Genomic DNA, 14,800 nt, shown 5'->3' with positions numbered 1-14,800 from the left:
GGTTCAGAAACTAATGCCTAATCTACAGCCGCCAACAACCCCTGACTCATGGGAGACCTGACCCCACTGGAAACAAGTGAAATACTATTGGATGTTTATCGCATGTGAGCTACTGCTGTATGGGGTGAGGCATGAGCTGCTTCTTGTTCAGTTTTTCTGTGGTGATAACTTGAGCCCTTAGTGAATCAGGAAATCTCCTCCTTTATCTTGTTTTGGCTGAGACACATTACAGCTTTTTCTCCTTCCATTTCATTGAAAAAGTCAATTACAATCCCCAAACTCCTTCCACAAATACACACATCAGTTCTATTCTAGACAAAATCCCTAGTCTTTGTGCCCATGGGAGTCTGAACTCCTTCCCATAATCAGCAAGGCATAGGAATTTGGGACACTGATCCTTGGTCCTTGCAGCCAGTGATCCAAAATGTATGGTGTGGTGGTGAAAGGAGGGCAGATTTCCTTGAATCAGTCCTCCCACAAAATTTGTTCTCATAAGTGGGGCCAACTACATATATTAAGCTAGTACACATTGACTATGGTACAAGCGCTGACAAAATTATACTGACAGACTTCTTGTTCTGCTCCCTAAGGTTTGAAGCCAAGAGCAGATGCCTTCTTTATAATGATGTTTACTATTATGATGGTATCCTACACGGCCACTGCTATGGCGCTAGCAATTGCAACAGGACAGGATGTGGTAGCTGTAGCTAATCTACTCATGACCATCACGTTTGTTTTTATGATTGTGAGTAGCATTATTATGCTTTTATTTATTTAGATGTAAACCCAAGCAGCTGTGAAGTTCAGAGCCAGATGGAGATCTCAATTTGAATTCTGCAAAAAGATCAAGAATCTGGGGCTTTCATGTTCCACTTTGTCCCAATACATTAACAAGAAATCAAAGTTCAGGCTTGTTTCTGAACTTCTCCAGAAATTTGGGGTTAAGGTGGGTTTTGGATCTGATGTTCTAGTTAGGGCCAAGTTTTAGTGATTAAAAATAATGGGGAAGAAGAGGGGAAGGATCATGCCAGTGGTAAGAGTGGATGTGGTGTGGTACATGATGCTCCATCTGCTCTGCAACTAGTGCATAATTCCCTGTAGGACTGTTGCAGCCAGCATGATTTAGAGAGGACCTTAGCTGATCCAGGGCTGGGGGAGCAGAGAAGTGGCTTACAGTCACATTTCCCCTGCTCTCCTCAGCTCAGCCACAGGTAAAGCCCACAGTCCCTTAAATTATGAGACCACTAACTTACTAACCATCAACAAGGAACCCAACTATCTATTAATAGGCCACATACGAAAGAGATGTGAGTTGGCTGCAAGCAGCGTGGATAGAAGCATGTCCAGTTTTCCACCCGGGGAAACACCACATTGGACAGTGATCTCAGGGCTACTTCGGGAAAGTTTTCCCTGAACATGCTTAGTGTGGCTCTTCAAAAGTGCCTGTCTGCCTTGTTTTTGGTCCAGTTGCCATAAAGAAGCAAAGGCAGAGGTTGGAGAATAGAAAATACAATTTCATATTTTAAAAACCATAACTTAGCAAAAACCTGATTTGGGGTTCTCCCCTAACAACTAAAAGCATAGTACACTAGCAACCAACCTCTATTGAAATTTACTTGTGTGCTCTGACTGGAGGATATAAACCCCTTATTATCCCCCAGTGTAATACAACTCAGACTTCTGTATAGCATATAGATTTAATGGGAGTTACTTGTGATTAGTAATGGTGACTCTGGACTGAAACACTTTCCTGTGAAATGGGACTTAGATTTTTTATTGTGTCTTTACTGTCTACAGATTTTCTCTGGGTTGTTGGTAAATCTCACAAGCATCTTGTCTTGGCTTTCCTGGCTGCAGTATTTGAGCATCCCTCGATATGGCATGACAGTAAGTGCTCTGTTTTCCGGTGCATTGTGTTTAGAAACATTTGTCAAAAGGGACCATCTGAATCTGATGGGAGAAATGAATCCAGGTTTCATAGATTAGTGACCAATGGGCAAGTTTTTGAAACATACTGAAATTAAAACTTGACATGGCATACTTTAGTCAGGTATAGGGTGACCAGATAGCAAATGTGAAAAAATCGGGACAGGGAATGGGGGGTAATAGGCACCTGTATAAGAAAAAGCCTTGAATATCAGGACTGTCCCTATAAAATCAGGACATCTGGTCACCATAGTCAGGTGGCATGAGGAATTTATGGATACAGCAGCTGAAGGTGGTTGTAAGAGGTAAAAACAACAAGTAGTCCTGTGGCACCTTAGAGACTAACACATTTATTTGGGCATAAGTTTTTGTGGGCTAGAACCTACTTCATCAGATGAACCCTAAGCTTATGCCCAAATAAATGTGTTAGTCTCTAAGGTGCCACAAGGACTCCTCGCTGTTTTTGCTGATACATAATAACACGGCTACCAGTCTGAAACCTGTAAGAGATAAGTGTCTCCTATCTGCAAGTGTTAAGAGATGTGCAGGTATTTAAATAACTATATATATATATATATATATATATATATATATATCTCAGTTACAACTATATTAGGATACAGTTTGCATAAAAACACTAAATAAAATGAAACAGTATTGTATTACTTAAAAACAAAAGAATTTTTTCGTCTTTTAAATATTTGCTTCAATCACACAGAATATTTAGCTTTTTAAAAAAACCTGGAAGTGAATAGGTGGAATCATATAAGCAATTGCAGGAGGTGGACTTCATAAGAGTTGGATCTTTTCCATCTCTAACTACTATGATCTTATTTTTAGGAAGCTGAGTCAGTAATGCAGTTATGGTGGAAAATATGGAGTCTTTTGAAAGTGCTGGGTTAGATAGCTGCTGTATAGATGACCACTGTCATATGGGGTGCTGAATAAACTATATTCTTACATCATGTATACAACTATACTCTTACAACAAAATCAGCTATGACACTATGTTAGAAAAGATGGATTTGTCTGAGATCAGAAGCTATGATGCCATACAATTTTTGAAGATAAATTTGATTTTTAGTAAGTATCTGATCCAGTTGGTTTGTCATTGCTTTAATAGTAATTCAGTTGTTGTTTTTTTCTTTTATCTTAAAAGGCTTTGCAAATTAATGAATTTACTGATCTGAAATTATGCACTGGTATCACTAATACAAGTCAGACTGATATGAACTGCACAGAGGTTAGCCAACCGTAAGTATATGTTTTGCATTAAAATGAATTCCACTACAACACAAGATTGCAAGGTTTTTTTGAGTGCTAGAGAATTTGATGTGCATTCACCACCTACAGTAGGATTCTTTAAAGTAATATTTCTTTCGTATTAAGAAAAAAGCATTTTTTTTTTTTTTTTTTTGCATTGTATGTGCTAAGATAACATGCTACAGAGGCCATGAACAAAAGAATCAGTAAAGATATTCATAGCAATATCGATATGCCTTTGTCATTTTGCATTCATTATGTCTATTAAAACAAAAACCCCACAAAACAGCATCATACGACATGAAAAATAAAATTATTAATTGAAAAGAAAATGATCTCTTATCTTGGGACTTATATGATCCCCTGACCATAGTATCTGACCACCTCACAGGCTTTAATGTAGTTATCCTCACAACACCACTGTGGGGAAAGGAAATACTATTATCCCCCATTTTACAGACTGGGGAGGCACAGTGGGTATGTCTACACTGCATCTGGGAACAAGCCTCCCAGCCTGCATCTATAGACTTGTGCTAGTGGGACTCAAGATAGCATGCTAAAATTAGCTATGTAGACATTGCACCTGGGTCTCCCAAGCATGGGATGGGAGGCTTGAGAGCCTGAACAAGAGTGTCAAAGCAACATCCACACAGCTAGTTTTAGCGGATTAGCGTTAGCCGGGCTTGTGCAAGTCTGTGGACCCGAACTGGAAGGCTCATTCCCAGATGGAGTGTAGACATATCCAGTGAGACTAAGGCCTGGCCTACACTGGGAAATTAGATCGGTATAACTATGTTGCTCAGGGATGTGAAAAAAACACCTTGAGTGAAGCAGTTAAACCAACTTAACCCCCGGTGTAGACAGTGCTAGGTTGATGGGTGAAATCTCCCGTCAATCTAGCTACTGCCCCCTTGGGGAAGTGGAGTACCTATGCCAATGAGAACCTCTCCTGTTGGGGTAGTTAGTGTCTTAACTGAAGTGCTTTGTGGTGCAGCTGTGTCACTGCAGCATTTTAAGTATAGATGCACCCTAAGTGACTTACCCAAAGTCACACAAAAAAAAAGTCTGTGGCAGAACTGGAAATTGAATTTGGGCTCCTCAGTCCCAGGCTAGCACCTTAACCATTGGACCACCCTTTCTGTGTAGTTTAAATGTGTGTAAAGTGTTGTAATCTTATCTCAAGTCAATCAAGAGGAAAAAGTGGAATTTAAATCCTTGGGTTCTGGGGTCAGGAGCTCCTGACATGAAATGTCTCCATGCATTTTTCTTAAGACTTGGCTGCTGCCAAAATGCCTTTGTCGTCATGTGGAATTCCAGTTTAAATGAACATAACATAACAGATACCTAACAAAGGATTCACTTTTAAAAATCTCTACATATATTTTTAGGTATTGTACTGGAGAAGAATATTTGAAAACCCAAGGAATTGAGGCAACTTCCTGGGGCCTGTGGCAGAATCATGTGGCTCTTGCATGCATGACAATAATTTTCCTTACAATTTCTTATCTGAAACTGCACTTCATGAAAAAGTTATCTTAAAACAAAAGTGTAAATATACTGTAATTCACATTGTTTGAATAGTTTTATAAGTTAGAAAACTGACTTGATTTTTGTTAACAGTACTCTTTTGTATCTTTTACCTCTTGCCTCAAAATGTAACAAAGTTAACAAAAATCTTCAGCAATACTAAATATTCATTGAAATGCACTTTCTTGAAATTTACAGTATGCCTGAATTTTTTTTATTGTCATGAAATATACATAAGAGTATTCATCTCTTCATCAGACCAATTGTAAAGTCAACTCTTTACTATATGCTATTTGTTAAAATACAGAACAATTATGAAATGGTAATAATTAATGGCTCTATCCACAACGAAAAGGTTCCATGGTTGGACAAATTTTCTTAATTTTGCACATCCAGAGTGATATTATGACAAAAAAGAAAATCTATTTTTAAGGTCTTGGATCACTAATTTTATCTCTCCTATTTCCCTCCTCCACATACATTCCACCACATCGTAGTCGTGTTTGCCATGCGCCAGATTTTGCCTGGCCCTTACATGGATGCTTTGTTGGTGGTGGTGAGGGGAAGGCTAAGAAGCTGCCTAACCTTTGTGTACTCTGTATAAGAACTAGGAAGAACTGTAGCCCCTGTGGTTAGTTGTGGCATGCTGGGGCGGTCTTATTCCTTGGGGTGCATAGTGCCACAAAAGGACTTGGAGGAGCAGGCAGAGGGTGAGGTTATGGCTCTGCCCCGGCTCTCGCATTTGTTTACTGGTCAGATGTAAAATCGGTTTGCATGGCTTCAGTAATGTGGAAATATGTATTGCTGAATACAAACCTTAACTATCATGCATGGGAAAATGTGCATTAAAATATACATGCCAAATATAATGCATTTTTTCTTTGCACAGTATTTCAGCTAGGAACACAGAAATTACCATACAGCAACAGACCAATAATCTACTTTGGTATCCTATTTCCATTGTGAGATTTTTTTTAAAGTAATATTTTTTGGTTATTTTTATTTGTCTTCTGGTTTCCGAGCTCTTTGGGTGAATTTGCTTCATGTTTTCAAGCTTTATTCTGTAACCACATGGGCTAGAAACTTCTTTGAAGTGAGAGCTGAAATTCTCAGGTAATCTCTTGATTCCAGCTGTTGAGGGTTTAAGGAAAACACCAAGCATCACCAGACTCATGATCAAATTGTGAGAGCTGGCAACACTGTCTTAGTAACATACTATAGCTGTAATACATTAATATGTAGTTTCTACAGGTAAATTAATTCTCACTTTATGTTGCATTTTAAATTTCCTTATGTCAAGTACCTCCTATTTTTGTGTTATCTGAAGCGGTAGATGGTGTACCCTAAAGATATTCTACATTCTGTTAATTAATTTATATAACTCTGTTGTATTTATTCTCCTTGAATGGAAGGCTTCTCAGTTCCTGTGCAAGAAATTATCTTTGTTGTCCTTAGGATTTTTTCTGTTGCAATTTTTTCTGTTGCAGCTATAGTGTGTCTTTTTAATGTGGTGACCAAAAATAAATGTGTTATTCAAAGGATGTACTATCTGGTTATGATGGTATTACAATGCTTTCTGTATTCCACTATCCATCTTAGCAGAGCTTAACATCTTAACATTTTTTCCATTGTTGTACCTCTTCAATGAGCTGCCTTCATATTTTTCACATGGTAACAATTTAAACTCCGTCACTATGTATGTGAAGTTCCCTCCAGTATGCATTACTGCCCTTGTCCATGCTGAATTCTATTTAACATTGTGTGGCCCAATTATTTAAGTGTGTTAGGTCCTTTTGAAATTGCACACAATCCTCTCTAGTCTTGACTAGCTTAAATAATTTTCTGTCAGCCACAAATTTTACTGTCTCAACATTTACTTTCTTCTAGATCATCCATAAATAAACTGGTCACCACCAGTCCTGCTACTGACTCATTTTCTCTCTGTGAAATTTGTAATATGAAATAAAATGTGTTAATAAGTTATAAAAGCATGTAAAAAGAACCCAATTCTGCAGCTCTTAGTGTTCAATTGAGGTCAGTAGGGCTGCAGGATTGTGCCCAAATGTACCTGGGAATAGTGTTAGTTTGGTTTTCATTATCACTGATGTGTTCATGTCTTTCTCAATGGTGGACAGAAAAGGTTGTGTCTGGGGCTTGAGAACATATGCATTGTCATTAGTGAAGCAACAGTAAAACACTTTTTGAAAAAACTGAAGACCCCTTTTATATGCCCATGGGTTGTAATACACTGCAGCATGGTTTCCCCTGAAGTCCTAAACGCTCGTATCCCACCATTTTTAATTTTCTTTACGGAAATCCTCCCTCCTCTTGATTTTAGGTTACTAGCAAAATAAATCAGGTCAGCTGCAGTTTTAAAATTTCCAAATGTCTCAGACCTTTGTTGTTGACATTAATTCTATTTATATTTTAGCTACTGCTGTTTCCTAAAGTCATGGGGAGAAACCCAGCTATCATGTGTGAGTTCAAACCATACTGATATAACAGATAACATATAATTACAGTGTATTTTCTACAAAGGCATTTATCAAAAGTATGAAGCCATGTTTCATAACTGATTTTCTTAGCCCAGCTGAAGAATCTGTCCTATCTCGGGGCCTCTTCTTCTGCCCCTCCACCCCCACGAACAGGATACAGTTTTGTGGTGACCTAGAATCCTATTTGTGATGTCTCTGACTTCAAGGAATATTTCCAACACATCTCTGAACAACATACTAACCCACAGAGATCTTCCTACCAACACTACAAAAAGAAGGATTCTGGGTGGACTCCTCCTGAAGGTCGAAACAACAGACTGGACTTCTACGTAGAGTGCTTCCGCCGACGTGCACGGGCTGAAATTGTGGAAAAGCAGCATCACTTGCCCCACAACCTCAGCCGTGTAGAACACAATGCCATCCACAGCCTCAGAAACAACTCTGACATCATAATCAAAAAGGCTGACAAAGGAGGTACTGTTGTCATCATGAATAGGTCAGAATATGAACAAGAGACTGCTAGGCAGCTCTCCAACACCGCTTTCTACAAGCCATTACCCTCTGATCCCACTGAGGGTTACCAAAAGAAACTACACCATCTGCTCAAGAAACTCCCTGAAAAAGCACAAGAACAAATCCGCACAGACACACCCCTGGAATCCCAATCAGGGGTATTCTATCTGCTACCCAAGATCCATAAATCTGGAAATCCTGGACGCCCCATCATCTTAGGCACTGGAACCCTGACAGCAGGATTGTCTGGCTATGGAGACTCCCTTCTCAGGCCCTACGCTACCAGCACTCCCAGCTACCTTCGAGACACCACTGACTTCCTGAGGAAACTACAATCCATCGGTGTCATAAATATAAAGGGAAGGGTAAACCCCTTTGAAATCCCTCCTGGCCAGGGGAAAGCTCCTCTCACCTGTAAAGGGTTAAGAAGCTAAAGGTAACCTGACTGGCACCTGACCAAAATGACCAATGAGGAGACAAGATACTTTCAAAAGCTGGGAGGAGGGAGAGAAACAAAGGGTCTGTGTCTGTCTATATGCTGGTCTTTGTTGGGGATAGACCAGGAATGGAGTCTTAGAACTTTTAGTAAGTAATCTAGCTAGGTATGTGTTAGATTATGATTTCTTTAAATGGCTGAGAAAAGAATTGTGCTAGAATAACTATTTCTATAACTAATTCTATAACTAGAATAGAATAACTATTTCTGTCTGTGTATCTTTTTTGGTTTTGCCTAGAGGGGTTCTCTATGTTTTTGAATCTAATTACCCTGTAAGATATCTACCATCCTGATTTTACAGGGGGGGATTTCTTCATTTCTATTTACTTCTATTTTTATTAAAAGTCTTCTTGTAAGAAACTGAATGCTTTTTCATTGTTCTCAGATCCAAGGGTTTGGGTCTGTGGTCACCTATGCAAATTGGTGAGGCTTTTTATCCAACATTTCCCAGGAAAGGGGGGGTGCAAGTGTTGGGAGGATTGTTCATTGTTCTTAAGATCCAAGGGTCTGGGTCTGTAGTCACCTAGGCAAATTGGTGAGGCTTTTTACCAAACCTTGTCCAGGAAGTGGGGTGCAAGGTTTTGGGAAGTATTTTGGGGGGAAGGACGCGTCCAAACAGCTCTTCCCCAGTAACCAGTATTAGTTTGGTGGTGGTAGCGGCCAGTCCAAGGACAACGGGTGGAATATTTTGTACCTTGGGGAAGTTTTGACTTAAGCTGGTAAAGATAAGCTTAGGAGGTTTTTCATGCAGGTCCCCACATCTGTACCCTAGAGTTCAGAGTGGGGGAGGAACCTTGACAATCGGTGATCTTCCTGAAAACACCATCCTGGCCACCATGGATGTAGAAGCCCTCTTCACCAACATTCCACACAAAGATGGACTACAAGCCATCAGGAACAGTATCCCCGATAATGTCACGGCAAACCTGGTGGCTGACCTGTGTGACTTTGTCCTCACCCATAAATATTTCACATTTGGGGACAATGTATACCTTCAAATCAGCGGCACTGCTATGGGTTCCCGCATGGCCCCACAGTATGCCAACATTTTTATGGCTGACTTAGAACAACGCTTCCTAAGCTCTTGTCTCCTAATGCCCCTACTCTACTTGCGCTACATTGATGACATCATCATCTAGACCCATGGAAAAGAAGCCCTTGAGGAATTCCACCATGATTTCAACAATTTCCATCCCACCATCAACCTCAGCCTGGACCAGTCCATGCAAGAGATCCACTTCCTGGACACTATGGTGCTAATAAGCGATTGTCACATAAACACCACTCTATGACGGAAATCTACTGACCGCTATGCTTACCTACATGCCTCCAGCTTTCATCCAGACCAGACCACACCACACGATCCATTGTCTACAGCCAAGCTATGCGATACAACCGCCTTTGCTCCAACCCCTCAGATAGAAACAAACACCTACAAGACCTCTATCAAGCACTCTTACAACTACAATACTCACCTGCTGAAGTGAAGAAACAGATTGACAGAGCCAGAAGAGTACCCAGAAGTCACCTACTACAGGACAGGTCCAACAAAGAAAATAACAGAACACCACTAGCCATCACCTTCAGCCCCCAACTAAAACCTCTCCAACGCATCATCAAGGATCTACAACCTATCCTGAAGGACGATCCATCACTCTCACAGATCTTGGGAGATAGGCCAGTCCTTTTTTACAGACAGCCCCCCAGCAACCACACATCACACTACAAAAACACTAACCCAGGAACCTATCCTTGCAACAAAGCCCATTGCCAACTGTGTCCACATATCTATTCAGGGGACACCATCATAGGGCCTAATCACATCAGTTATGCTATCAGATGCTCGATCACCTGCACATCTACCAATGTGATATATGCCATCATGTGCTAGCAATGCCCCTCTGCCATGTACATTGGCCAAACTGGACAGTCTCTATGTAAAAGAATAAATGGACACAAATCAGACATCAAGAATTATAACATTCAAAAACCAGTCGGAGAACACTTCAATCTCTTTGGTCACTCGATTACAGACCTAAAAATGGCAATTCTTCAACAACAAAAACTTCAGAAACAGACTGCAACGAGAGACTGCTGAATTGGAATTAATTTGCAAACTGGATACAATTAACTTAGGCTTGAATAAAGACTGGGAGTGGATGGGTCATTACACAAAGTAAAACTATTCCCCCCCCCGCCCACTGTTCCTCAGATGTTCTTGTCAACTGCTGAAAATGGCCCACCTTGATTATCACTACAAAAAGCTTCTCCCCCCACCCCCGCTCTCCTGCTGGTCATAGCTCACCTTAAGTGACCACGCTCGTTACAGTGTCTATAGTAACACCTATTGTTTCATGTTCTCTGTGTATATAAAATCTCCCCACTGTATTTTCTACTGCATCCATTCAATGAAGTTAGCTGTAGCTCTCCAAAGCTTATGCTCAAATAAATTTGTTAGTCTCTAAGGTGCCACAAGTACTCTTTCTTTTTGCAGATACAGACTAAAGTGGCTGCTACTCTGAAACCTGATTTTATAACGTAACAGTTTCATATGTTTCATAACACTGTTTCATAACGGTGTCTGATGGATGCTGGTACAATGATGGTTTCTCACTGTTGCACTATCCAATATACTGACATTCTGACTAGCATAGAGATCACACCTGTTTACTTCGTTCAGTCACAGCAAGTCATCTCTGGAAAGTACAGTCTTTTAAAAACATATTGTGCATCTATGAATAAGCTGGTTTCTGAATGGTTGAAATTTTATTTTTAACCTTTTTGGGACTTAATGGTCAGTCACACAGCAATGTAAGTGGCTGACACAATTTTTGGGTGGTATAGCTGATTGTTACTTATTCATATTATGTGTGTTTGTTCCATTAATTAAAATATTAAATGTACCTTTTAACGTTCATTGAACTGATTTCAATAATACTGTGTACTATTTAATTATGTGTTTCCTTCAGACCTTTCACAAAATAAGCTGTTTTGTCAGAATCTCCATTCAGATATCTGAACTGTACAGTTTATGCAAATGATATATTCCTCTATAACAGAAGCAAACTTGTATGTAACATTGATATTTATTATGCAAAGCTTCTAAAAATCATCTATCACAATCAAGGTAAATTACCATCAAAGTAGCCGATAGCTCACCAATGCTGTGGCCTTAAAATCAGCAGGTTCCTTAGCAAATGACGATGGGTTTGTACCATGCTCATAAATAAAGCTTTTCTCTGACTGTGCTCTTGATTTCAGTGAATTATTTTCCTAGTCCCTCTTTTGTTGTTAGAGCCAACCACTTACACGCGGTTCTTGAAATTGGCCTCACATATCTACAAATGGGTAATATTAAAAGGAGAATATTGGATTTTATTGCACAGCTTTCCAAGATAACCACATCGCTACCCTTGGCAGAATGTATTTCTCTAGATAAAAATACAATTTCAGTGCATGAGACCGATGTTTATTTTTAAACATTGGAGGGGATTTTCTATTTCCATTTGGTCAGTTGCACAGAAGTCCCCGCACTAGCCACACTCGTGCTCTCTTTCTCAGACGCTTTTATGGAGCGGGCGGGCGCGGGGGGGAGGGGGGCGGTCAAAGCGCGCAGAAGCGCGGCTTGGCGCGTAGAGCAAGCCCCCCGGTGCACAGGCAGAGAACAAACAGCGAGGTGCCTGCGTCCCTGGCCGGGCCGTTGAAACATGCGCGCGCTCCCAGGGGCAGCCGCCAGTGGCTTCCGTTAAAGCCGTTACTCGCTGCACGGGCTGGGGGCGGGGGAGGGGAGGCATTACACAGCTGCGCGCGGGCGAGCGGGGCTGCCTGAGAAGTAAGAACGGGGGGAATGGGCAGGCGCGAACCGAGCACCCGCCAGCCTACTTCGCCACGTGCCGGCCCGCGCATCCTCCTCGCCTGCCCATTTGCCGCGCAGGCCAGTGCCGGGGGGGTGGGGGGGGGGGGTAGAGGCGCTCCGCTGCCGCAGGGAGGGGCGGACTTGAGTCCGGGAGTGGAGCGGGGCCGGGGTCCAGCAGCAGCTGAAAATCCAAGGAGCACCTACCCCTTGAGCCGTGCAACCTAAGGGTGACGGTAACTGTGCTGCGGGGAGAGGGGTTCAACCTCACACCTACACCCCAACCATATGCAACCCCGCGATCTACACCCCACTCAGACATACCTACACCCCAACCATATACAACCCCCCCACCTACACCCCACTCAGACACACCTACACCCCGTCCGCACCACAACCATCTATACACCTACACCCCAACCATATACAACCCCCAATCTACACCCCACTCATACACACCAACCATATACAACCCCCCACGACCCACTCAGACACACCTACACCCTGTCCGCACCACAACCATCTATACACCTACACCCCAACCATATACAACCCCCAATCTACACCCCACTCAGACACACCAACCATATACAACCCCCCCACGACCCACTCAGACACACCTACACCCCGTCCGCACCACAACCATCTATACACCTACACCCCAACCATATACAACCCCCAATCTACACCCCACTCATACACACCAACCATATACAACCCCCCACGACCCACTCAGACACACCTACACCCCGTCCGCACCACAACCATCTATACACCTACACCCCAACCATATAAAACCCCCAATCTACACCCCACTCATACACACCAACCATATACAACCCCCCCACGACCCACTCAGACACACCTACACCCCGTCCGCACCACAACCATCTATACACCTACACCCCAACCATACACAACCCCCAATCTACACCCCACTCATACACACCAACCATATACAACCCCCCACGACCCACTCAGACACACCTACACCCCGTCCGCACCACAACCATATATACACCTACACCCCAACCACATACAACCCCCCATCTACACCTCACCCAAACCACATACCTCACCCCACCCATACACACCTAAACTCACCAGCTACACCTACATCCCACCCATACACCTATATCTACCCCATACACATCTAACCCAATCTATACCCCACAAATACATACATCACACTACCCATACACAACGGCACCCCCATTTACACCTACACCCCACCCATACAACCCCCCCATCTACACCCCAACCACATACAAATATCCTTGCAGAGAAGCTATAGAGAAAGTAGATAACTCTCAGTCCCTTTATAGAAATGTTTTTAGTTCTTATTTAAAGTAAAGTTAAGCAGTAGTAAATACTGTGCAAAAAATGGTCTGTATGAAAAGCACTTCAGTCAATACAACATTACAAATATAAATATATACTCAAATTAAATAAATCACTGTAAAACAATTGAGTCTTTATAACTCTTGGTTTGGTTGATTTATTTTTAGTCTCATTACCATTTCTTTACATTGATTTATATAAATCTATAGCCTCCACGTGCAAGCACTTCCTTCAGCTGGAGGAGGTTCCTGCAGGTGGAGGTGAGTCCTGTCTGCCCTGTGCTCTTGGGAGCCCCAACGCTGAGGGCTTATAGCTGCTAGTCCCTGCTTCAGTCTTAGTATGCCGTGATTGACTGAAATCTTGCTGTTATTGTATAGTTGATTTTTTTTTAAAAAAGAGGAATCAGTAGGATATGAGAGTGTCGTGAATGTTACCATACATGTAGGTTTATCCAACAACAAAACATTAACATTATATTTCAGGTACTTGTTTCTATTGATTTTATATTGTGAATGCGCTTATGGTAACTTTTACTATAAGTATTTTTGTTATAAACGACAGAAGCATCCTTCCAGAATGACAGAGAACCAGCCACACCGCAGTATTCAGATATCAGAACCAAGTACCAATGGCTTCCCTTGGAAAAAACTGTCCTCTATAGAAAAGCAAAAGTTTCCTGCAGAAGCCACTGTGACCTTTCACAACATCTGCTACAGAGTGAAAGTGAAGAGTGGCTTTTTATGTTGTCAAAAAGCTGTTACTAAAGAAATTTTGAAAGATATCAAGTACGTATTTAAAAAAATATTTAGTGTACGTTAATTTTCTTTTTCATACAACTTAGTCAACAACCTCATGTCAACGTCCAAGAGATAGATTCAGGAATGACTGAAGAAATTACTGTAAGAAATACAGTTTTTGAATTCACACTTTGGATGTTAACTTTTGTATTTTATAAAACATAATGCGATATTGATACATTAATACATAAGAGGGTTACAACATCAGTTGTGTGTTATTTAATTTAAACTTAATTCTGTACAAATATATTACTAGTTGGATGCATTATTACTTTTATAAATGTTGTATGATAATTTGAAAAAAAAGTTAATTATCTGAGCTGGTAGTTTAGAACCCTTATACAGAAGCATTGTTTGCAGCACAGCAAAGAAATCTCAGTTCAGTTGGAATTTGTGATTCATATTGAAACTCTGATGTATTTTTTTAAAAAAAAAAGTAGTACTTGTGGCACCTTAGAGACTAACAAATTTATTAGAGCATAAACTTTCGTGAGCTACAGCTCACTTCATCGGATGCATACAGTGGAAAACCTTATGCTCTAATAAATTTGTTAGTCTCTAAGGTGCCACAAGTACTCCTTTTCTTTTT

General features: G+C 41.2%; 2 protein-coding genes across 3 annotated transcripts in view; both read left to right on the top strand.

Annotated features, from left to right (window-relative positions):
• The window catches only part of LOC311520137 (broad substrate specificity ATP-binding cassette transporter ABCG2-like), a 31,735-nt gene extending 26,925 nt beyond the window's left edge, over positions 1-4,810 (top strand). Inside the window, exons 13-16 of one of the 2 annotated variants that reach the window (XM_084627398.1) lie at positions 591-745; positions 1,798-1,887; positions 3,086-3,180; positions 4,578-4,810. In XM_084627398.1, coding sequence (XP_084483524.1) covers positions 591-745; positions 1,798-1,887; positions 3,086-3,180; positions 4,578-4,728 — 491 coding nt within the window. In that variant the 3' untranslated portion in view covers positions 4,729-4,810. Of the gene's footprint in view, positions 1-590; positions 746-1,797; positions 1,888-3,085; positions 3,181-4,577 lie in introns of those variants that run through there. The other variant, XM_084627399.1, reaches the window with a different exon arrangement.
• A 9,180-nt stretch (positions 4,811-13,990) lies between these two features.
• LOC311520151 (broad substrate specificity ATP-binding cassette transporter ABCG2-like) overlaps positions 13,991-14,800 on the top strand; it is a gene marked incomplete at both ends in the record, with an annotated part of 37,360 nt that continues 36,550 nt past the window's right edge. The window contains one exon of the mRNA XM_084627422.1: positions 13,991-14,199. Within this exon, the coding sequence (XP_084483548.1) occupies positions 13,991-14,199 (209 nt within the window). The remainder of the gene's footprint in view (positions 14,200-14,800) is intronic.

The sequence above is a fragment of the Lepidochelys olivacea genome (assembly GCF_965140295.1).
Source record: "Lepidochelys olivacea isolate rLepOli2 genome assembly, chromosome: 4".
Taxonomy (NCBI): domain Eukaryota; kingdom Metazoa; phylum Chordata; order Testudines; family Cheloniidae; genus Lepidochelys; species Lepidochelys olivacea.
Note: the sequence above shows the minus strand (reverse complement) of the source record. Positions and strands in the feature narration are given on the sequence as shown.